This window comes from Myxine glutinosa, chromosome 5, assembly GCF_964187855.1.
Source record: "Myxine glutinosa chromosome 5, kmMyxGlut1.1, whole genome shotgun sequence".
Taxonomy (NCBI): Eukaryota; Metazoa; Chordata; class Myxini; order Myxiniformes; family Myxinidae; genus Myxine; species Myxine glutinosa.
This window is the reverse complement of record NC_136265.1, coordinates 200,924,113-200,947,693: the sequence shown is the minus strand read 5'-3', so window position 1 is coordinate 200,947,693 and position 23,581 is coordinate 200,924,113. Positions and strand designations below refer to the sequence as shown.

Here is a 23,581-nt window from a genome sequence, read left to right as displayed (position 1 = left end):
CTTGCGGCTTGTTTTTGTTATCTACCCGACTCATCCACCAGGTTGTCATAGCCCATCTACAACCTTTTGAAATATCAATATATAATGCTATCTATTGTTTTGGCTCCATCATTCAATGGTGAAAATAATTTAAATTTTTTTTTTTAAATCGACAACGGCACTCCTCGACATCGCAACGTCAACCAAAATATGCCTCCGCCCACATTATTACATCATTATACATACTTGTACCAAATTTGATTCAAATCCCTTCAGCTGTTCTGATGAAGTATCACATTTTTACCTGACATGCCTGTGCAGACCTTTGACCTCAAAATGTAATCAGTTCATCTTTGTATCATAATATATACTTGTACCAAGTTTGGTCAAAATCCCATCACTGGTTCACAATTTTGCTCATTAATAGAATTTTTACCTAAAGGGAACTGTGATGGTTGACCTGTTGAACCCATAATTTAATCAGTTCATCTTTGCATTATTATACATACCTACATGCACCAAGTTTGACTTTGATCCTTTCAGCCGTTTGCAAGTTATCACAGCAATGAAAACCCATCACAGATGGATGGACGGAAGGCAACCCAAAAACATAATGCCTCAGCAAGACTTAATCGGCAGAGGCATAAAAATTCTCATGTCCGGATCCAGATCTTCACCAAAATGTAATCAATTCGTCCTTGTCACACACCCAACCTGTCCACAACATTTGGTCCGAATCTGTCCATAACATTTTGAGATATCCTGCTCACAGAGAGACAAACAGACAGACAAATAAACAGACAGGCAGACAAGCAAACAGACAGGCAAACAAACAGACAAACAGACAGGCAAACAGACTGGGGTGAAAACACAACCTCCATCCATCCACCTGTTGTGGCAGAGGTAATCATTTACGACACATCAAGAACATCCTGGTAAAGTTGTTTATATGTAAACACGTCACTTGAGTGTCTGTAATGAAATTTATTTATTAGAATTAGTCTAAGCGTTGCAGTTAAAATTGGTTAACAACATAAACATACACACATAAACATATATATATATAAACACACACACACACACACACACACACACACACACACACACACACACACACACACACACACACACACACACACACACACACACACACACCTCTCTTATAGTTTAGATGCCGATTCGTTTCTTTACCGATTTCATCCGGATGGGGTTTGGCTAACATTCCTGTGTTCATTTACGTCATTACCACGATTATCTTGATGTAATTGATCCCACAGTAGTTTATTTCATGAGGAAGGGTGTTACTCGCCATGGCAATGGTATGCCAGGAAATCGTCTTGAGTGGCTTGGAGAGAGACACAAAATAAAGCTGCCCACGGTGTTTTATCGTCACAATCATGATATGAAACAATAAAAATTGAAGGAAAAATTACGGGCCCCTATTAGGTCCGGGCCCCGGGGTGGTCACCCACCCTCCCCCTCTCGGCTCCCCTGCAAATCAGTATATTGTATTGAAAAAAGTAGAGAAATCAGAAGAGTGGGAGAAAGCGAGAAGAGAGTAATAGAGCGTATTAACGAAGTGTGGGAAAAGGGAAACCATGGAAGATGAGACATTTCATGGGAATATAAAAGAATGAAGGATTACATGGACATGCGTGATTTCAGTGGCACAGTACTTGTGTTAAAATAAATGAAGAGTTGAAAAAAAATACCCTTTACTTATGGCTCATCTCGTGTGTGTGCATCTGGCATGGATGATGTACCTCCATTTCACACTTTCACCATCCTTCTTCCTTCTTCCACTTTTTTCAAATTTCTGCATTCAGTCACTATCTATGTTTCTTCACCTTACTCGCTCTGTACACCTCGAGTTAGGCACTCATCAGTGTGAAGCTTCACTCACACATTATACTCCAGATTCTGCGATATGTTTTAAGGTTAAATCAAATCTTGTCTGATTGTATGCTTATTCTGTCACTTTAGATGTTAAAACAACACAACAACAACAACATGCATTTTAAGGCCATTTTCCCTGCTAGAGCGGGGGTTAGCATTGCGGTCCCCATGACAATCTTCTCCATTTTGCCCTATTTTCTGCATCTCTCCTTGTTAACCCCCTTGCCCGCATTTCTTCTTCCACCATCTTTCGCCAAGTCTTTCTCGGTCTTCCCCGTCCGCTACTTCCTTCTACATTCATTTCCATCACTCTTCTCAACCAGTCACTTTCATCCTTCCTCAACACATGACCAAACCATCTCAACCTGTTCCTCTTCACAGCATCAATCACAGGCTCTATTCCCATCATCTTTCGCAATTCATCATTTGTCTTCCTCTCTCTCAACGATACTCCGCACATCCATCGAACCATTCGCATTTCCACCCTTTCCAGCCATCGTTGCTGCTCTACGTTCATTACCGATGTCTCGCTCCCATAAATCATAACACTTCTCACACATGCAGCATACACCTTTCCCTTCAGCTTCAACGACACTCCCCTCCTCATCAGCACGCCACTCAGTTCCCGAAACCTCTTCCATGCACATCTCACTCTCGCAACCGTTGCCGAGTCTGATCCACCTTCTCCATTCAGCATGTCTCCGAGGCAGCAAAATGTTTTCACACCTTCCAGCTTCACGCCGTCTCCAAGATCCAACTCAACATTTCCTCCATCTGCAGCTCCCTCTGTGCACACCTTACATTTGAATGTAGCTGCCACACTGGTTCTCAGACAACAACATTTTTGATGAACCCACTCAGCGCACATTGTACATTGAATGGAGTTCACTCCGACACCCTTCCTGCACACAGCACAGGGCCACTTCCCAGTTCTTTCCACCTCACCACATGCTTTACCACTTGCCATCACCTTCGTCTTTCCGATATTCACCTTCAGACCTTTTGTCTCCACACATTCCTTCCACTTGTTCATCTTTTCCTTCAGTCCATCCATACTTTCCGCAATCGACACCAGATCATCTGCATAAAACAACTCCCACGGTAAACCCTCCTTTACGTTCTGAGCCAGCACCTCCATCACAACTACAAATAGTAGTGGACTTAGTACTGACCCCTGATGCACTCCCACCTTCACCTCAAACTCACCACTGTTCCCGTCCTTCATCCTTACAGCTGTGCGGGCTCTTTTCTACATTGCCATCACTACTCTGATCAACCATTCCTCCACTCCTAACTTCCTCAATGCCCATGTCAATACTTTGTGTGGAATGCTTTCGAATGCTTTCTCCAGATCAACAAACCCAAGAAACAACTTCTTCCTCTTCTCCATGTACTTCTCCTGCAACTGCCTCACAATGAAAAGCGCATCTGTCGTTCCTCTTCCTGGCATAAATCCAAACTGCATTTCGTCGATCTTCACTTTCTTCCTTATCCTCCTCTCCAACACCCTTTCCAATACCTTCATTCCATGCTCCAATAACTTTATCGCTCGGTACGAGCCACACTCCAGAGGGTCACCTTTCCCCTTGTATAGAGGGACGAGGGTACTCAGTTCCCAATCCACTGGAATGCGGCCTTCTTTCACCACCAGATTACAGATATCTGTCATTCTCTTCACACCCCAACTTCCTGCTGCCTTCAACATATCTCCCACAACTCCCGTCGGCCCTCCCACTTTTCTACTCTTCATTGCTTTTATCGCTTCCTCAACTTCCTTCTCAGTTATCTTCTCTGCCGGTCCTAAAACTGGGTTACTCTCTATGTTGCCATCCCATTCATTCTCTGTATTCAACAGCATTTCCGTATATCTTTTCCATCTTCCTTTAATTCCATCTGGGTCCACAACGATTTGTCCCACTTCATCCTTCAAGCAACTCACCCCCATCACATCACACCTCTCTTTTGCTATCTGCTTTGCAATCCTGAATACTGCTCTCTGACCCTCTTCCGAATCCAAGCGTTCTACAAACATTTTCCTTCATGCCTCCTGTGCCTTTGCTACCTCTTTCTTTGCAGCCTTCTTGGCTGCCTTATAACTTTCATGCTCTGCTGTTTCTGCTCCCGTACCCCTCGCCTTCTGCTACTCCTTGAACTTCTTCCTCTTCTCGTCAATCCTCTTTCCAACTTCATCATCCCACCACCATGTTTCCGAGTGCCTCGGTGGTCCTTTTATCCATCCACATACCTCACCAACGGCTCCCAACAGACTAGACTATCTTTCATTGACATCCAACCACTTTCAAGCTCAACCACATCATCCTCTACCCTACTCAGCCTCTCTTTTAATGCCTCCCTTACTGTCACCTCTTTCAACCTCCACATCTTCATTCTCGGTTGGTACTTCACCCGCCGAGCTCTCCTCGCACCTTTCACCCTTATGTCGCAGATAACCAAGTGGTGCTGTGAAACAGCCTCCTCCCCCGGGATCACCTTTGTGTCCCGGAGGTGCCCCCTATCTCGCCTACGCACCATCAGCTAGTCAACTGTTGTCGTCGACCCACCTGACGTGTATGTAACAAGCTTATTATCCTCTTTCTGGAACTGAGTATTACAAATCAACAAATCAGCTCCATCAGCAAACTCCAAAATCCTTTCACCTTCTCCATTTCTCACACCATATCCGTAACCCCCATGAACTCCCTCAAAACCATCCATACTCCTTCCCACCTGTCCATTTAGGTCTCCTCCTACCACAACAACTTCCTCATCTTTCACGTTTTCCATCAGCTTCTCTATCGCACACCAGAACTTGTCCTTCTCTTCATCGCTCCGACCAACCTGTGGAGCATATCCCGAGATGACGTTCACCAAGAGCTTTCCAATCATCATTTTCACCATCATCAACCTATCACTCACTCTAGTCACACTCACCACACTGTCTACAAACTCCTCAGAAAACAGGACACCAACACCATTCAAGCCCTCCAGGCACCCTTGCCACACAAACTTGTATTTCTGTCCCTGCCTACCCTTCACCATTCTCACACCACTTCCCTTCCATCTCGTCTCTTGCACACAACATATGTCCACTCTTCTTCTGACCAATACTTCCACCACGTCTCCTGATCTCCCTGTCATTGTCCCTACATTCCATGTCCCAAACCTCAGAAACCGATCTCAACTTCGGGCTGTACCCTGCCCATATGTAGTTGTAATTGTCATGGTTCTCTTGTGGAGGCAATGTTTTTATGGCCGGATGCCCTTCCTGACGCCAACCCTCTTAGTCGCCTCTTACGACACGCAGGGATACGGTGTACCTATTCTAATCCAGGGTACACACTGGGATGTTAAAAGAATGAAAAAAAAGCATTCAGTAATATAATCTTCCATTTGGGAGCAGAGGACAGGTTGATTAGAAAACGAACACATCACACTTCACGCACAATGGTCGCAGGTTCGGTGCGCCACGCTCGATGGAAACAAAATGGCTTCTCATTGCAAGTTGTTGCTACTCCTCCTATATAGGGGCTCGTATACAGTTCATGACAATCCTGGAAGGTTCCAAGGGAGCTCCACAATCTAACCTTCACACATACCTTTTAATAGCTTAGCCTCCATGTCAGCATTTACAGCATCTCGTGCTCATTATATCTCGCAAATACACTTTCAGCATTCCAAAACCGATGCTGTTGATGGTACGACTACAAATATTCTATCATCCCCACTGATTATGCTTACTAGCAACGGTACCCGCCCTACGGGCGGGGCTTCAATTGGGAGGCCCAAATGAAAAGGTAAAATATCAGAAATTGAAGTTTTTAAAAATTTTAAACGATTCATATAAACATCCGTTAAATCATATCACACGCAAATCATCAAAATCTAAACAGTATCTTACTATAATTCACCAAATGTCCCACAGTGATCGATACACTATGATCGTGATGATCGTGATCGTGAATCGTGATCGATAATCGTGTTCACAATCGCTATGTCGTATGTACTCCCGATACGTGTTTCCTTCAGTTGAAATGGGTTAGAATTCTCTCAAGCAGGGATTCAACCCGTGTCCTTATCAAAGGTCTTTGCCCGAGGTCACCGAGTTCAATCGGTGCAGCTGTGCAGTGATCGGTGCAGCCGTTTGTGCGGCACCCGGGAAAACAACATCATCACAATGAATGTTATGCGAACGTGAATGTTATGTGGGAGTCCAAACCTGAGAATGCTGGAGACTAAAGCTGAAATTGGGAAAACTAAATAGCCTATTTTACGCCCGGAGATCCCAGGATTACCCACCCAAAATATCGTTGCGATCGGTTCAGCAGTTTTTACTGTACCTTCAAACGGACAGACAGACAGACAGACAGACGGACGGACATTTGGTGAATTATAGTAAGATGATCTTGAAACATTTGTTCACTAAAAAGTGCAGTCCTGCAGACCAGACTCCATCAAATATTAATGCTAATTTCTATACTCTTAAGTCTATCTGTCTGTGTATCTGTCTGTCTGTGTATGTGTCTGTCTGTGTATGTGTCTGTGTGTGTCTGTGTGACTGTGTGTGACTGTGTGTGTCTGTGTGATTGTGTGTCTGTGATACTGTGTGCGTGTCTGTGCCTGTCAGTGTGCATGTCTGTGTGCATGTCTGTGTGACTGTGTGTGTCTGTGTGTGCAACTGTATGTGTCTGTGTGTGATTGTGTGACTGTGTGTCTATGTGTGTGTGATAGTCTGTGTGTCTTTGTGTTTGTGTGTCTGTCTATGTGTGACTGTGTGTGTGTGACTGTGACTGTGACTGTGACTGTGACTGTGTGTGTGTGTGTGTGTGTGTGTGTGTGTGTGTGTGTGTGTGTGTTAGGTCCACACAGTCGTGCAACTTTACTGCAGGATTTGAAATATTAGATGTGGATGTTTCTGCAAACTAGTTGCACAACCGGTCGCTTGCAGTCGAGACAGGTTCAAGCGATCTGCTGAGTGATTTATAGTGATGTATTTTAATCACGTGTGCCATTTGCAAACTATGATTGGCTATACAATTTCCAGTAGTAAAGAAACGGTAAGATTACAAAAATGTCAACTGCAAAAGTAAACTGAGGAAAGGCGGCAGACAGAAAATTTGGGAAAGGTAGACATTTGGGAAAGGTAGAGTTATTGCGAGAGAAAGATTTTCTGGAAAAGAAATCAATGACAAATTGCCAGCATTCATGTGACTTTGCTTTTGCATTTATGTAATCGAATTAAAAACTAGAAAGCATCCCCAAATGCAAAGGACGCCGACATCCGCTTTGCACTCAAACTAAACTTAATAAAAACATCAACTAAAAAAAAAATGTGTAAATTTTATTTAGTGTCTCCATATTCTCACAAGGGTTTGTTGAAAATTTGATAACAAAAGCTCAAATGACAAATACTTTATAGCCTGGACAGACACACTGAAGTTCAAATGGTAAATAAAGAAGGAAACACGGAAGGGATTAAAAAAAAAAGACCATGCTGTCTCGTACTGAACAGCGCATGCGTGCGGGCTAATAAAATTAAGGCCTATTTCTACTTAGTGTGACTTTGCCCTTTGACATTGTGACCCAATAATTATTAATTGATCTCCCCAATATTCTCATAATAAAAACTTGATGTAATTCAGAAGTGAAAAGCGGGATTAAGAAAATTGGTTCATGTCTGTCTTCTGTCTGTCTTATTGGTTTATGATCGAGAAACAACAAATTTAAATATATGTTGTATTTTGAATATGAATCGGAATACAAGTTTGCCATTTTACCATACTTTGGCTTTGAATTCATCCCGATCACGCATGCACAGAGAGAAGTAAGATAATATTTGTACTATGTATGCCGGCCTGGCAGTCAAACAAAATTAACGAGAATGGCACTCAGTAGAGAGCAAACCTCCGCCTGGTTGGCCATTTCACTCAATGGTGAAGAATCCCTTTAAAAATTCTACTAGCTGGATCCGGATCCGGATCTTCACCAAAATTGAATCGATTCTTCCTTGTCACACACACACAACCTCTCCACCAAGTTTCGTCCAAATCCGTCCACAACTTTTTGAGATATCCTGCTATGTATAGGTTTTGGCCTGGTGTTGGTGTTGGTGTTGTTGTTGTCCTGGTGTTGGGCTAGCGGCTAGGGTGCCGGCTTAGGATCCTAGGATCCTGGGTTCGAATCCCGGTCAATCGCTGAATTAACGCCAGGGGGGTTGACTCAGCCTGTTCATCCTTCCGAGGTCGGCTAATTGAGTACCAGTTCACTGGTAATTCCCTGCTTGTCGTTAAAGGCGGAAAAAGAGTTGGCGTCAGGAAGGGCATCCGGCCGTAAAACATTGCTTCAAAAAGGGGACCAAAAAACAACAACCACAGTTCCCGAAAAAGGCCAACCCCCGCTTGCGGGGAAAAATGGCCTTTAAAGGTGGTTTTTTATAGGTTTTGGCCCTATCTCCCAATGGTGAAGAATCACTTTAAAATTTCTAGTAGCCGGATCCGAATCCGGATCTTCACCAAAATCTAATCATTTCATCCTTGTCACATACGCTACATCTCTGCCGAATTTCTCCGAATCCGTCCACAACTTTTTGAGATATTTTGTTCACAAACTGAAAGACAAACAAACAGACAGACAGGATTGAAAACATAACCTCCATCCAGGGCGGAGGTAAAAATCATTTCAAACAGGAAAAAAAACATTTCAAACAACGTCGTATTATTAGTGTTTACGGGTGGTGTATAAGACAGCTTCAATAGCGCTAAACTTCTGGATTTTAAAATGATATTTAAAATCATTATTAAATTATAATTGAAGTATACACTTGAACAATGCACGGGATATCATACTCTATGAACTATCTAGTTAGTGAAGCCATTGTTGACTAAACAAACCAAAAGCATAACTCAGGTAAGCACGATCCCCAGATAACTTTCTTTTTCTTTTTCTTTTTAAACTTAAATATTAATGTGGGAACTTTTTTGTGCAACTATCCAATTTGACATGGACAAGGCAGTTGCAATTAGGTTGTGTTATTTCAAGAGAGACTTTGTTGCACAACTGATCGCTCAGGTGAGTATCGATCTATGATTACTCAATAGCATGTCCTCATTATAAACAGCCACAAGTTATAAATACTACAATCCAGAGCACTGAGACAGCCATTCCAACGGGACTGAGCTCACCAAGGTGATGTCTCTGGAGGCGGCGGCCGCACTCATATGCAGGCTTGGCTGACGCACTGAACTTGTGCAATCTAACGCACGTGCAAAAGTGCCCACAGACCTATAACACAAGACAAATTGTGCCGCATCAAATGCATGGAGCACATGGTGTTTGTTTATTAATTTTTTAACAAGATGGAGTGAGGCTCATGTAAGAACGAGGTAACGGAGGGTACAAACTGACAGTGGGGGCAGTTGGCCGACAATAAAGTATGGGATGAACGGACAGGAAATGACGAGAAAGAGAGATAGTGAGGGAGGGAACACAATAACATGCAAGTAAGAGGGTTGGACTGGGCATGGTACTGGGGGTAAAAAACAAAAGTTGCCAAGGATGGGGAGATGACACAAGTTGGTGGTATACTGCCTGCTTGAATCTCTGAAGGGAAGAGTAGGATAGAAGAGCCTCAGGAAGGAGGTTCAAAAAAGTTAAGTTAAAAAAGTAAAAAGGTAACTAAACAAAAAAAGTTCAAAAGTTACTAAATCTTTCAAAAATGCTCAACCGAGGAGTTAGATATTACTTATCAGTAAGTGGACCTACCTGGCAATGACCATGAACTGGTCTATCTGTCGCTCACCAAGAGGGTTGTCTGGTATCCATACACGGTGCTCCAGTTTTGCTTGGTCCCGTTCGTCTGGAAATCCTGCAAATGCAAGTCTCAGATGCATGTGCATCAAAAGTCTTTTTTTCCCTCTACTTTCTAATTGTAAAAAAACAAAAGTTACTAAAACATTCTCTTCCATGAGCCTCGAGCATGTATCCAAAAAAGGTCTTGATACACATACAGTGCCGATAGAAAGTCTACACCCACTTTCAAACTTTTCCCCTTTGGTTGCCTTATAGCTTGGAATTAAAACATATTAAATCAGACTTTTTCCACCTTTATTTACACATTTCTTCCACCCACAACTTCCAAGTGAAAAAAAATTCTACAAATTTCAGAAAATTCATGAAAAATACAAAACTAGAATATCGTGGTTGGATAAGCGTCCAATCTCATTCTGGTGGTTGGATAAGTTGGATATCTTGGTTGGATAAGCATCCAACTCATTCTCATCTAAATTATCTCAGGTGTACCCAATCACCTTCAAAATCACACACCAAATTAATTGGCCTCCACGTGTGTTAAATTGTAGTAATTCTGTTTATTCCAGAATAAAATCAGCTGTTCCTGTAGGTTTCCTCTGCCGGGTAGTGCATTTCACAGCAAAGACTCAACCATGAGCACAAAATAAGTTTCAAAAGACTTCTGGGATAAGGTTGTGGAAAGGCACAAATCAGGGGATGGGTATAAAAAATATTTCAAATGCCTTGAATATCCCTTGGAGCACAGTCAAGACAATCATTAAGAAGTGGAAGGCGTATGGTACCATCAAGACCCTGCTTAGATCAGGCCGTCCATACAAACTGGATGACCAAGCAAGGAGGAGACTGATCAGAGAGGCCACCTTGAGGCCAATGGCAATTTTGAAAGAGCTACAGGGCTTTATGGCAAAGACTATTCACTGTGCGTGTGACAACAATATCCCAAGCACTCCACAAGTCTGGCCAATACGATAGGGTGGCAAGAAGGAAGCCATTACACAAAAAAGCCAACCTTGAATCCCGTTTGAGGTATGCAAAAAAACACTCCAGAGATTCTGTGGCCAAAAGTTTTGTGGTCTGACAAAACCAAGATGGATCTTTTTGGCCTAAATGCAAAATGTTACGTTTGGTGCAAAACCAACACAGCACATCACCCAAAGAACACCATCCCCACTGTGAAGCATGGTGGTGGCAGCATCATGCTATGGGGATGTTTCTCATCAACAATAACTGGGGCACTTGTCAGGATAGAAGGGAAAATGGATGGAGCAAAATACAGAAAAATCATAGAGGAAAACCTGCTGCCCTCTGCAAGAAAGCTGAAATTGGGACAGAAGTTCACCCTTCAGCATGACAACAACCCAAAGCACACAGCCAAGGCTACACTGAAGTGGCTAAGTAAGAAAAATATAAATGTCCTTGAGTGGCCCAGTCAGAGCCTGACCTAAATCCAATCAAAACTCTATGGCATGATTTAAGATTGCTGTCCATCAACACTCCCCACGCAACTTGACTGAGCTTGAACAGTTTTGTGCAGAATAATGGACAAATATTGCCCAATCAAGGTGTGCAAAGTTGGTAGAGACCTATCCCAACAGACTCACAGCTGTAATTGCTGTCAAAGGTGCTTCCACCAAGTATTAACTCAGGGGGTGGACACGTCCAACCAAGTTACTCTAGTTTTGTATTTAAAATTAACTTTCTGAAATTTATAGAATTTGTTTTTCACTTGGAAGTTGTGGGTTACGATGTAAAAAATAAAGGTGGAAAAAGTCTGATTTAATGCAATTTAATTACAGGTTATAAGGCAACAAAAGCTGAGAATTTTTAAGGGGGTGTAGACTTTCTATAGGCACTGTATCTGAATGTTTCACACACAGTTTTACAAACGCACAGAAAAGGAAACAATACCGACCGAATTGTTTACGACTCCCCTTAACTATGCTCGGAGCTTTGTACCTGCATCGGAATCCGCTTTAAAGTGAAACACCTGTATATAACTCATCAAATGACGTCAGTTTCTGGTTACTTTTCCGACAGGACATATGTTTTCACCCCTGTTCGGCTTTCTGTAAAAAGGTTAGAGAATAATTCGGACCAAACTTGGTGGACAGATTGGGTATGTGAGAACGACAAACTTATTACATTATTCAGAAGATCTGGATCCGGGAATAAAAATTCCTAGCCAGCAACCTGCAGAATTTAATACCAAGGTGACGTCTTTCCTGATGTCCGTCACCTGATGTCTGTCATCTTCTGCAGATTGCTGGCTAGGTTTAACACATCCAAGGTGGATGTGTTCAACATAGCCAGCAATCTGCAGAAGATGCTGATACACCTGTACTCTACAACACCATACGTCATCACAATTCTAGCGACACCAGCCAACCTCTAGTTATACTCACCCATTCTTCCTTGTTCGCTATTGTCACCATTTTACTTTTTACTAGCATCCAGCATCAAACATTATAAAATTAAAAATAATGATCAATTCATTCAATAGCTAATCATAGTTCCGCTAGCATAAAACTGTTCAAAAAAAACATCAATTCATAGCTTAACAAAGGCAATCATAAATAATTTGTGACATCTTGTGTATTAATCACATTTCCCATCAGTGGTGTGATTCATTTTTTAATCTCTAGGCAATTCAGAATCAGGAGAGATCGAGCACCTATCAAACCTCTGACCGCTTCTCAAATTGGAACTGAATCTTCTTCACATTTTTAACAATTTATTAGAACATGCGATGTAAAGTGCAAATTTTCATATTCGTTTTTGAAATAAAATTTTCATTTAAATGCATCAGTTGTGTAGCAGCTGTAGTATATCTGGGGAATGTTTATTCGTATTTTGTAGCATTACTGAAATATTTTATTATTTATACACCATTACGAGGTCTACAATAAAGCCCGTGATTTTGTGGGTGTAAAAGATGATGTTTTGCTTTTATCTTGTGTACAAATGGCAAGATAATTACATATACCATGGTCTGTGCCGCTTGCGATGGAGGTGCGGACAGAAGAGCAGGCCTGACAGCTCGACACTGGTCCAAACTAGAACGGCACTCGGTAGAGCGCATTCCTCTGCCAGGCTGAACAGTTTATGATTTGTGTCCCAATGATAAGACAGATCTGGATTCGGACCTGAACCAAAATATAATCGGCTTGTTCTTGTCACCTAACCAACACGTCAACGAAGTTCAGTCATAACTCGTCCATAACTTTTTTAAATATCAGGTTATATATCGGTTTTTGCCCAAATCCCTGGTGTTGGGCTAGCGGCTAGGGTGCCGGCTTAGGATCCAAGGATCCTGGGTTCGAATCCCGGTCGATCGCTGAATTAACGCCAGGGGGGTTGACTCAGCCTGTCATCCTTCCGAGGTCGGCTAATTGAGTACCAGTTCACTGGTAATTCCCTGTTTGTCGTTAAAGGCGGCAAAAAGGGTTGGCGTCAGGAAGGGCATCCGGCCGTAAAACATTGCTTCAAATAGGGGACCGAAAAACAACAACAACCACGGTTCCCGAAAAAGGCCAACCCCCGCTTTGCGGGGAAAAATGGCCTCTAAAGGTGGTTTTTTTTTTAATATCGGTTTTTGCCCAATCTCTCAATGGTGAAGAATCACTTAATAAATTAAATAATTATCGTATCCGAATCCATATTCAGATCTTCACTAAAATCGAATCGATTAGTCCTTGTCACAAACACAACCTGTCCACCAAGTTTCGCCCAAATCCGTCGACAACTTTTTGAGATATCCTGCAATATATCGTTTTTGGCCCTATCTCCAAATGGTGAAGAATCACTTAAAAATTCCACTAGCCGGATCCGAATCCGAATCTTCACCAAAATTAAATAATTTCGTCCTTGTCACATACACTACCTCTATGCCAAATTTCGTCCAAGTCCGTCCACAACTTTTTGAGATATCTTGTTCACAGACAGACAAACATGAAAAATCGGTCAGAGACCGAGGACTTGCCGGAATATACTTTTTTTTTATCGGCCATTTTGGACAAATATGGCGGCCGAAGAACGTGACCAATGACATCATTATTTGTTTACTATCATCTATTTTGTCATCATTATCTAAACTAATTTATTCCTAGATTACGCTCAAGAAATTTCATCTTGATCGGATGAAGTTTTGTACTTGTCGAATTATGACGTCATAATGGACGCACCTATGACATCATCATTAACATATTTTATTCCCCATGGAGTGTTCTTTACAATGAGCCATGTCTCAATTTTTTCTATTCAGCACTTTGAGATATAGAGGTGCAAGGTTTTTCGGTTTTTCCAAGATGGCGGCCGAAACACGTGACCGATGACGTCATCAATTGGGCACAGTCTATTCCAGGGCAAGACAAATATGTGTGTAAGGTTTGGCGATTCTACGTGCAACGGTGTAGACGTAGTGCTGCAAACAGACAAACAGACAAACAGATGAAAAATCAGTCAGAGACCGAGGACTTGCCGGAATGTACTTTTTTATCGGCCATTTAGGACAAATATGGCGGCCGAACCACGTGACCGATGACGTCATCTTTAACATATTTTATTCCCCATGGAGAGTTCCTTACAATGAGCCATGTCTCAATTTTTTCTATTTAGCACTTTCGGAGATATAGAGGTGCGAAGTTTTTCGGTTTTTCCAAGATGGCGGCCGAACCATGTGACATGACATCATCGTTAACATATTTTATTCCCCATGGAGAGTTCTTTACAACGAGCCACGTCTCAATTTTTCCTATTCAGCACTTTCGGAGATATAGAGGTGCTAAGTTTTTCGTTTTTTCCAAGATGGCGGCCGAACCACGTGACCGACGACTTCATCATTAACATATTTTATTCCCCATGGAGGGTTCTTTACAATGAGCCGTGTCTCAATTTTTTCTATTCAGCACTTTCGGAGATACAGAGGTGCTAAGTTTTTTGGTTTTTCCAAGATGGCGGCCGAACCACATGACCGATGAAGTCATCATTAACATATTTTATTCCCCACGGAGAGTTCTTCACAATGAGCCATGTGTCAATTTTTTCTATTCAGCACTTTCGGAGATGTAGAGGTGCTAAGTTTTTCAGTTTTTCCAAGATGGCGGCCGAACCACGTGACCGATGACGTCATCAATTGGGCACAGTCTATTCCAGGGCAAGACAAATGCGTTTGCAAAGTTTGGCGACTCGACGTGCAACGGTGTAGACATAGTGCTGCAAACAGACAGACAAACAGACAGATGAAAAATCGGTCAGAGACCGAGGACTTGCCGGAATGTACTTTTTTATCAGCCATTTAGAACAAATATGGCGGCTGAAACACGTGATAGATGACGTCATCATTAACATATTTTATTCCCCATGGAGAGTTCTTTAAAATGAGCCATGTCTCAATTTTTTCCATTCTGCACTTTTGGAGATATAGTGGTGCAAAGTTTTGCCGTTTTTCCAAGATGGCGGCCGACCACGTGACATATGACGTCATCATTACCATATTTTATTCCCCATGGAGAGTTCTTTACAATGAGCCATGTCTCAATTTTGTCTGTTCAGCACTTTTGGAGATATCGTGGTGCAAAGTTTTTTGGTTTTTCCAAGATGGCGGCCGACCACGTGACATATGACATCATCATTAACATATTTTATTCCGCATGGAGAGTTCTTTACAATGAGCCATGTCTCAATTTTTTCTGTTCAGCACTTTTGGAGATTTCGTGGTGCAAAGTTTTGCCGTTTTTCCAAGATGGCGGCCGACCACGTGACTGATGATGTCATCATTAACATATTTTATTCCCCATGGAGAGTTCTTTACAATGAGCCATGTCTCAATTTTTTCTGTTCAGTACTTTCGGAGATATAGAAGTGCAAAGTTTTTCGGTTTTTCCAAGATGGCGGCCGAACCACGTCACCGATGACGTCATCAATTGGGCACAGTCTATTCCAGGGCAAGACCAATATGTGTGCAAAGTTTGGCGATTCTCCGTGCAACGGTGTAGACGCAGTGCTGCAAACAGATAGACAAACAGACAAACAGACAGATGAAAAATCGGTCATAGACCGAGGACTTGCCGGAATTTACTTTTTTATCGGCCATTTACGACAAATATGGCGGCCGAACCACGTGACCGATGATGTCATCATGAACATATTTTATTCCCCATGGAGAGTTCTTTACAATGAGCCATGTCTCAATTTTTTCTATTCAGCACTTTTGGACACATAGAGGTGCTAAGTTTTTCGGTTTTTCCAAGATGGCGGCCGAACCACGTGACATATGACATCATCATTAACAAATTTTATTCCCCATGGAGAGTTCTTTACAATGAGCCATGTCTCAATTTTTTCTGTGCAGCACTTTTGGAGATTTCGTGGTGCAAAGTTTTGCCGTTTTTCCAAGATGGCGGCCGACCACGTGACTGATGACGTCATCATTAACATATTTTATTCCCCATGGAGAGTTCTTTACAATGAGCCATGTCTCAATTTTTTCTGTTCAGCACTTTTGGAGATATAGTGGTGCAAAGTTTTGCCGTTTTTCCAAGATGGCGGCCGACCACGTGACATATGACGTCATCATTAACATATTTTATTCCCCATGGAGAGTTCTTTACAATGAGCCATGCCTCAATTTTTTCTGTTCAGCACTTTTGGAGATATAGTGGCGCAACGTTTTGCCGTTTTTCCAAGATGGCGACCGAACCACGTGACTGATGACGTCATCATTTACATATTTTATTCCCCATGGAGAGTTCTTTACAATGAGCCATGTCTCAATTTTTTCTGTTCAGTACTTTCGGAGATATAGAGGTGCAAATTTTTTCGGTTTTTCCAAGATGGCGGCCGAACCACGTCACCGATGACGTCATCAATTGGGCACAGTCTATTCCAGGGCAAGACCAATATGTGTGCAAAGTTTGGCGATTCTACGTGCAACGGTGTAGACGCAGTGCTGCAAACAGACAGACAGACAGACAAACAGACAGACAGACAGACAGACAAACAGACAGACAAATGAAAAATCGGTCAGAGACCGAGGACTTGCCGGAATGTACTTTTTTATCGGCCATTTAGAACAAATATGGCGGCTGAACCACGTGATAGATGACGTCATCATTAACATATTTTATTCCCCATGGAGAGTTCTTTACAATGAGCCATGTCTCAATTTTTTCCATTCTGCACTTTTGGAGATATGGAGGTGCAAAATTTTTCGGTTTTTCCAAGATGGCGGCTGAACCACGTGACATATGACGTCATCATTAACATATTTTATTCCCCATGGAGAGTTCTTTACAATGAGCCATGTCTCAATTTTTTCTGTTCAGCACTTTTGGAGATATAGTGGTGCAAAGTTTTGCACTTTTGGAGATATAGTGGTGCAAAGTTTTGCCGTTTTTCCAAGATGGCGGCCGACCACGTGACATATGACATCATCATTAACATATTTTATTCCCCATGGAGAGTTCTTTACAATGAGCCATGTCTCAATTTTTTCTGTTCAGTACTTTCGGAGATATAGAGGTGCAAAGTTTTTCGGTTTTTCCAAGATGGCGGCCGAACCACGTCACCGATGACGTCATCAATTGGGCACAGTCTATTCCAGGGCAAGACCAATATGTGTGCAAAGTTTGGCGATTCTACGTGCAACGGTGTAGACGCAGTGCTGCAAACAGACAGACAGACAAACAGACAGACAGACAGATGAAAAATCGGTCAGAGACCGAGGACTTGCCGGAATGTACTCTTTTATCGGCCATTTAAGACAAATATGGCGTCCGAACCACGTGATAGATGACGTCATCATTAACATATATTATTCCCCATGGAGAGTTCTTCACAAAGAGCCATGTCTCAACTTTTTCTATTCAGCACTTTTGGAGATATGGAGGTGCTACGTTTTTCGGTTTTTCCAAGATGGCAGCCGAACCACGTGACCTATGATGTCATCATTAACATATTTTATTCCCCATGGAGAGTTCTTTACAATGAGCCATGTCTCAATTTTTTCTATTCAGCACTTTCAGAGATATGGAGGTGCACAATTTTTCGGTTTTTCCAAGATGGCGGCCGAACCACGTGACATATGACGTCATCATTAACATATTTTATTCCCCATTGAGAGTTCTTTACAATGAGCCATGTCTCAATTTTTTCCATTCTGCACTTTTGGAGATATAGTGGTGCAAAGTTTTCCCATTTTTCCAAGATGGCGGCCGAACCACGTGACCGATGGCGTCATCATTAACATATTTTATTCCCCATGGAGAGTTCTTTACAATGAGCCATGTCTCAATTTTTTCTGTTCAGCACTTTTGGAGATTTTGTGGTGCAAAGTTTTGCCGTTTTTCCAAGATGGCGGCCGACCACGTGACTGATGACGTCATCATTAACATATTTTATTCCCCATGGAGAGTTCTTTACAATGAGCCATGTCTCAATTATTCTGTTCAGCACTTTTGGAGATATAGTGGTGCAAAGTTTTGCCGTTTTTCCAAGATGGCGGCCGACCACGTGACATATGACGTCATCATTAACATATTTTATTCCCCATGGAGAGTTCTTTCCAATGAGCCATGTCTCAATTTTTTCTGTTCAGCACTTTTGGAGATATAGTGGCGCAACGATTTGCCGTTTTTCCAAGATGGCGACCGAACCACGTGACTGATGACGTCATCATTTACATATTTTATTCCCCATGGAGAGTTCTTTACAATGAGCCATGTCTCAATTTTTTCTGTTCAGCACTTTTGGAGATATAGTGGTGCAAATTTTTGCCGTTTTTCCAAGATGGCGGCCGACCACGTGACATATGACGTCATCATTAACATATTTTATTCCCCATGGAGAGTTCTTTACAATGAGCCATGTCTCAATTTTTTCTGTTCAGTACTTTCGGAGATATAGAGGTGCAAATTTATTCGGTTTATCCAAGATGGCGGCCGAACCACGTCACTGATGACGTCATCATTGAGGCACAGTATATTAGAGGGCAAGACCATTATGTGTGCAAAGTTTGGCGATTCTCCGTGCAACGGTGTAGACGCAGTGCTGCAAACAGACAAACAGACAGACAAACAGACAGACAAACAGACAGACAGACAAACAAACGAACAGATCAACATACTTGCCGGAAAAATTTTTCCGGCAAGTAACAAACGAACAGATCAACATACTTGCCGGAAAATTTTTTCCGGCAAGTAACAAACGAACAGATCAACATACTTGCCGGAAAATTTTTCCGGCAAGTAACAAACAGACAAACAGACAAACGAACAGATCAACATACTTGCCGGAAAAATTTTTCCGGCAAGTAACAAACGAACAGATCAACATACTTGCCGGAATCTTTTCCGGCAAGTAACAAACAGACAGGGGTGAAAATATAACCTCCATCAACCTTCGGTGGCAGAGGTAAAGATACACTTCCAGACTACACACAAATACAAATTACAGGAGTATACAAAGACTCCCTTGGCATGGCATGGCATCAGGTGTGAGTGAGGTATTAGTCATATTCGGCCATTGAAATAACCGACCCTTACACTGATATGGCCTAGGTTATCATCCGTGAAAGGAAAAGCTTCAAATCTCGTTTCAATTTCACGAAAGTAATAAAGGTCCTAATTATCCTCTGGATACTTGTCGTCGACTTGCATAGACTCCCCCCACCCAGCCCCCAATGCAAGCATGTGACCTAATACGTGTACAGTATTATATTTATAGTTTCAGTACGTGAATGAATTACCAGTCAAAACTAAAAAAAAACTATTCTCTTTAAAAATAGAACCATCTTCTTCTTCTTCTTCTTCCTTCACTTCCTTTTATAAGGGTTAAGGTCCAACAGTACCAAGCTTCTTCCCTGCCTTGCCCAATGTACTCCATTTCCCATAGTGACATGGGCATTGAGGAAGTTAGAAGTGGAGGAATGGTTGATCAGAGTAGTGATGGCAATGTACAAAAGAGCGCACACAGCTGGAAGGACGAAGGACGGGAACAGTGGTGAGTTTGAGGTGAAGGTGGGAGTGCATCAGGGGTCGGTACTAAGTCCACTACTATTTGTAGCTGTGATGGAGGTGCTGGCTCGGAACGTAAAGGAGGGTTTACCGTGTGAGTTGTTGTATGCAGATGATCTGGTGTTGATTGCAGAAAGTACGGATGGACTGACGGAGAAGATGAACAAGTGGAAGGAATGTATGGAGACAAAAAAGGTCTGAAGGTGAATATCGGAAAAACGAAGGTGATGGCAAGTGGTGAGGCATGTGGTGAGGTGGAAAGAACTGGGAAGTGGCCGTGTGCTGTGTGCAGGAAGGGTGTCGGAGTGAATTCCATTCAATGTACAATGTGCGCTGAGTGGGTTCATCAAAAATGTAGTGGTTTGAGAGGGTCATTAACCAGTGTGGCAGCTACATTCAAGTGTAAGGTGCGCACAGAGGGAGCTGCAGATGGAGGAAATGTTGAGTTGGATCTTGGAGACGGCGTGAAGCTGGAAGGTGTGAAAACATTTTGTTACCTTGGAGACATGCTGAATGGAGAAGGTGGATCATCTCGGCAACGGTTGCTAGAGTGAGATGTGCATGGAAGAAGTTTCGGGAACTGAGTGGCGTGCTGACGAGAAGGGGAGTGTCGTTGAAGCTGAAGGGAAAGGTGTATGCTGCATGTGTGAGAAGTGTTATGATTTATGGGAGCGAGATATGGGTAATGAACGTAGAGCAGCAACGAAGGCTGGAAAGGGTGGAAATGCGAATGGTTCGGTGGATGTGTGGAGTATCGTTGAGAGAGAGGAAGACAAATGATGAATTGCGAAAGATGATAGGATAGAGCCTGTGATGGATGCTGTGAAGAGAAACAGTTTGAGATGGTTTGGTCATGTGTTGAGGAAGGATGAAAGTGACTGGTTGAGAAGAGTGATGGAAATGAATGTAGAAGGAAGTAGAGGACGGGGAAGACCGAGAAAGACTTGGCTAAAGATGGTCGAAGAAGAAATGCGGGCAAGGGGGTTAACAAGGAGAGATGCAGAAAATAGGACAAATGGAGAAGATTGTCATGGGGACCGCAAGGCTAACCCCCGCTCTTGCAGGGGAAATGGCCTTAAAATGCCTGTTGTTGTTGTTGTTGTTGTTGTATTTTCCCCAGTCCTCAGCCAACCATATAGTGAGTAAAGTTAAAAATAACATTAAGTAGATTGGAAAAAAATTAATTGCTGCTTCTGCATCTATTTACAAATTGAAAGTGTAGAGACCAGGAACAAGTTCGGGAAAGCCATCGATTGTCAACAACTTAGACAGGTCTAGTCTCCTCTGCAACATGGAATATGTTTAGCAACGTGTAATTATTGCAATGTACTGTACCTTCTTTCAGCATGTCAGGCACGTCAGCCTGATAGCGAGGCCCAACTCTGATCTCGCCCTTGTCTGCTAGGAGAGTCTTCTGTGCTGGGTCATACACCAACGAGTAATAGAAACAGTCCTTTGGAGGTAAGAGAGCACGAGGGGAGAGCGAGGTGATGTGAACAGGTACCAAGATAATTATTATTGGTGATGTGTGTGGCCCAAGTACAATTTAATTTATAAGTCAAAATGCAGCAAATTAATTGTAGAAAACGTTTAAGACGCATTTCATAGTGTGCACCAATTATATAGGTTCTCATCAACAATACACCACTCCTAGAATATGTTTGGAGCCCCTTGAGAGGCCAATATTTAATTATATTATCATGGCTACATGGTTGTTTACTGACCAGTGAATGGTCTCACCTCCTTTTCAAGGTATGAGGACAAGGTCTCTGTCTCATTGAGAAGAGTCACACTGCATTTCCCACTGCAAGTATACAAACAAAGAAACCACCACCAGGTCACATAATGCTTTTAACTGCATGACAGGGACACCATGTCGAGAGAACAGAGCACAACAGATGCAGCGACAGCCCAAATGGTGAGAACCGATACGTTTGAGGAAAGGGTGCATAAGCTGACCGGATGTGTGTCGCAGCCAGGCTCTCAAACTGCCGAGAGAGAAAAAGCTCCCGATGCTTCAGTTGATGTCTCTGTTTCTCACTCAGGTCGTCCAAGATCTCCATCTCCTCTTCCAACTCTTCTGCAGGTGGGCCAACAGGATTGATGTTAGTGGACCTTCACAGCATAATAGTCATTGGTTAGAGATGAGGGCTTCCTTGAAAACATCTCAATGTCCTAAAAGTATCATCTCTTGCACATCTGAAAACTCAATACCAAAGCAATAGGTTGTTCAACAATAGAATGGAAAATCTTTGAGCTCAAGTCATGTCATCCTGTGGTTGATGTATTTCAAAAGCACTGAAGGCAAAGCTTATGGGTGATGAAGTAATAGGGAAAGCAATGAAGGCTGGGAGAAAGGTCATGAGTGGATAAATGGCAGTTCCAGAGAGAAATAAGTCAGCGAATGGAGAGAACCTCGTGACAAGGTGGAGTGAATAAGCAAATCAACCATTTATGCACTTACTACAGAAGCAGCCACCCTTTTGATGGTTGTACACCATGATAACAGACGTCAATGAATCCATTGCAGATTGCAGTTTCCATATATAGTGAAACACTTACTGCAGGAAAGAGAGGACATCTTGTTCACAATTTATAAGCTGGAGCAAAGTCAATAGAACGCCATCGCAAATCCCCACGCTTCCCACATCAAGCAAAGTTGAAAGTACGCAAAAGGTTCCACCAGGAATGACCCCAGATCAAATTGATTTTTTTTTAAATCATCTGTTTTGATCCCTGTGACCCTAAGTTCCCACTCACTCCCTGGGAGATGATCCAAGGGTCAAAAAAAAAATCGTTACATATTTCATGCATCCCTCAATGATGATTGCATATATATTTCAGTGACCCTAAGTTTCATTTCATAAGCAAAAATGTTTTAAAATGTACCTGTAATTGCTTTTTTATTTATTTATTTTTTGTATACAGAATTGACGCTCGTGTGAGAGCCAACACATTAAACATGAAAACATACACGGACACATAAAACATACAACAAAGGGAGCGGGAGACACGAGGGGGAGAAAGAAGAAAGCATGCGGAGAGAAGAGAGAGAGAAGAAGAAACAGAGAGAAGAAACAACAGTGGAGAACAGCGACGTCGGTAGATCTGTGAAAGGGAGAGGGCCGGGGGAAGAGGGGAAGGGGTACACGGTATAAAATGCAAATGCACACCAATAGGAAGTTCAGGAATGAAGTCGGAGATTGGAAGAGGTGGATTTTGTATGTTTTAACGGGGGTAGAACAGATCAAGGTTTTGAATGGGGGGAGATAAGAGATGGTGGTGAACAGCTGTTTTGAAGACCTGGAGGGAGTGAGGGAGTTTGTTCCAGAGGTGGGAAAAAGGGGAATGAAAGAGTGATGGTGAGCAGAGAGTCTTGATTTTGGCAGTTTCACCAGAAGAGGGTTGCTGGCAGATCTTTTGCATCCTGAAAGAATATTCGGGAGACAGAGCACAAACAGAGCAGGGGGAGCTAGGCCAGAAAGGAGTCGGGAGAAGACAGCAAGTCCACCAACCTGCCTGCAGTGAGAGAGTGAAAGGCCCTCAGAATCAGCTTCATTGCGGGAGATACCAATGATTCTGAAAGCTTTGGGTTCAACAGCGTGAAGCCCAGCTCGGTGTGAGGCAGGAGCACCAGCCCAGAGGGGAGAGCAGTATTCCATTAAGCTGCGGATGAAAGCTTTGTATGTGGTGAGGAGCTCAGGTGTGCCAAAGAAGGACTTTGCACGACGGAGGATGCCCAGTCGGCGACTGGCTTTGGAGGCCAGCTTGGAAATGTGGTTTTCCCAAGAAAGATCATGGCTGATAGTGAGACCCAAAAGCTTGAGTGACAGAACTTATTCAAGAGGATTGTTGAGAATGGTAGATGGGAGGGTTTTCCAGATGGTCTT

General features: G+C 42.6%; 1 protein-coding gene across 5 annotated transcripts in view; it reads right to left on the bottom strand.

Moving 5' to 3' along the window:
* LOC137418765 (metastasis-associated protein MTA1) overlaps nucleotides 1–23,581 on the bottom strand; it is a 145,982-nt gene that overhangs the window by 26,624 nt on the left and 95,777 nt on the right. For 4 of the 5 annotated variants that reach the window (XM_078779364.1, XM_078779360.1, XM_078779363.1 and 1 more), the window contains exons 4-8: nucleotides 21,651–21,771; nucleotides 21,432–21,495; nucleotides 21,027–21,144; nucleotides 9,634–9,736; nucleotides 9,054–9,153 (exon numbers count right to left, since the gene is read on the bottom strand). In XM_078779364.1, the coding sequence (XP_078635490.1) occupies nucleotides 9,054–9,153; nucleotides 9,634–9,736; nucleotides 21,027–21,144; nucleotides 21,432–21,495; nucleotides 21,651–21,771 (506 nt within the window). Of the gene's footprint in view, nucleotides 1–9,053; nucleotides 9,154–9,633; nucleotides 9,737–21,026; nucleotides 21,145–21,431; nucleotides 21,496–21,650; nucleotides 21,772–22,155; nucleotides 22,253–23,581 lie in introns of all 5 variants that reach the window. The other variant, XM_078779362.1, reaches the window with a different exon arrangement.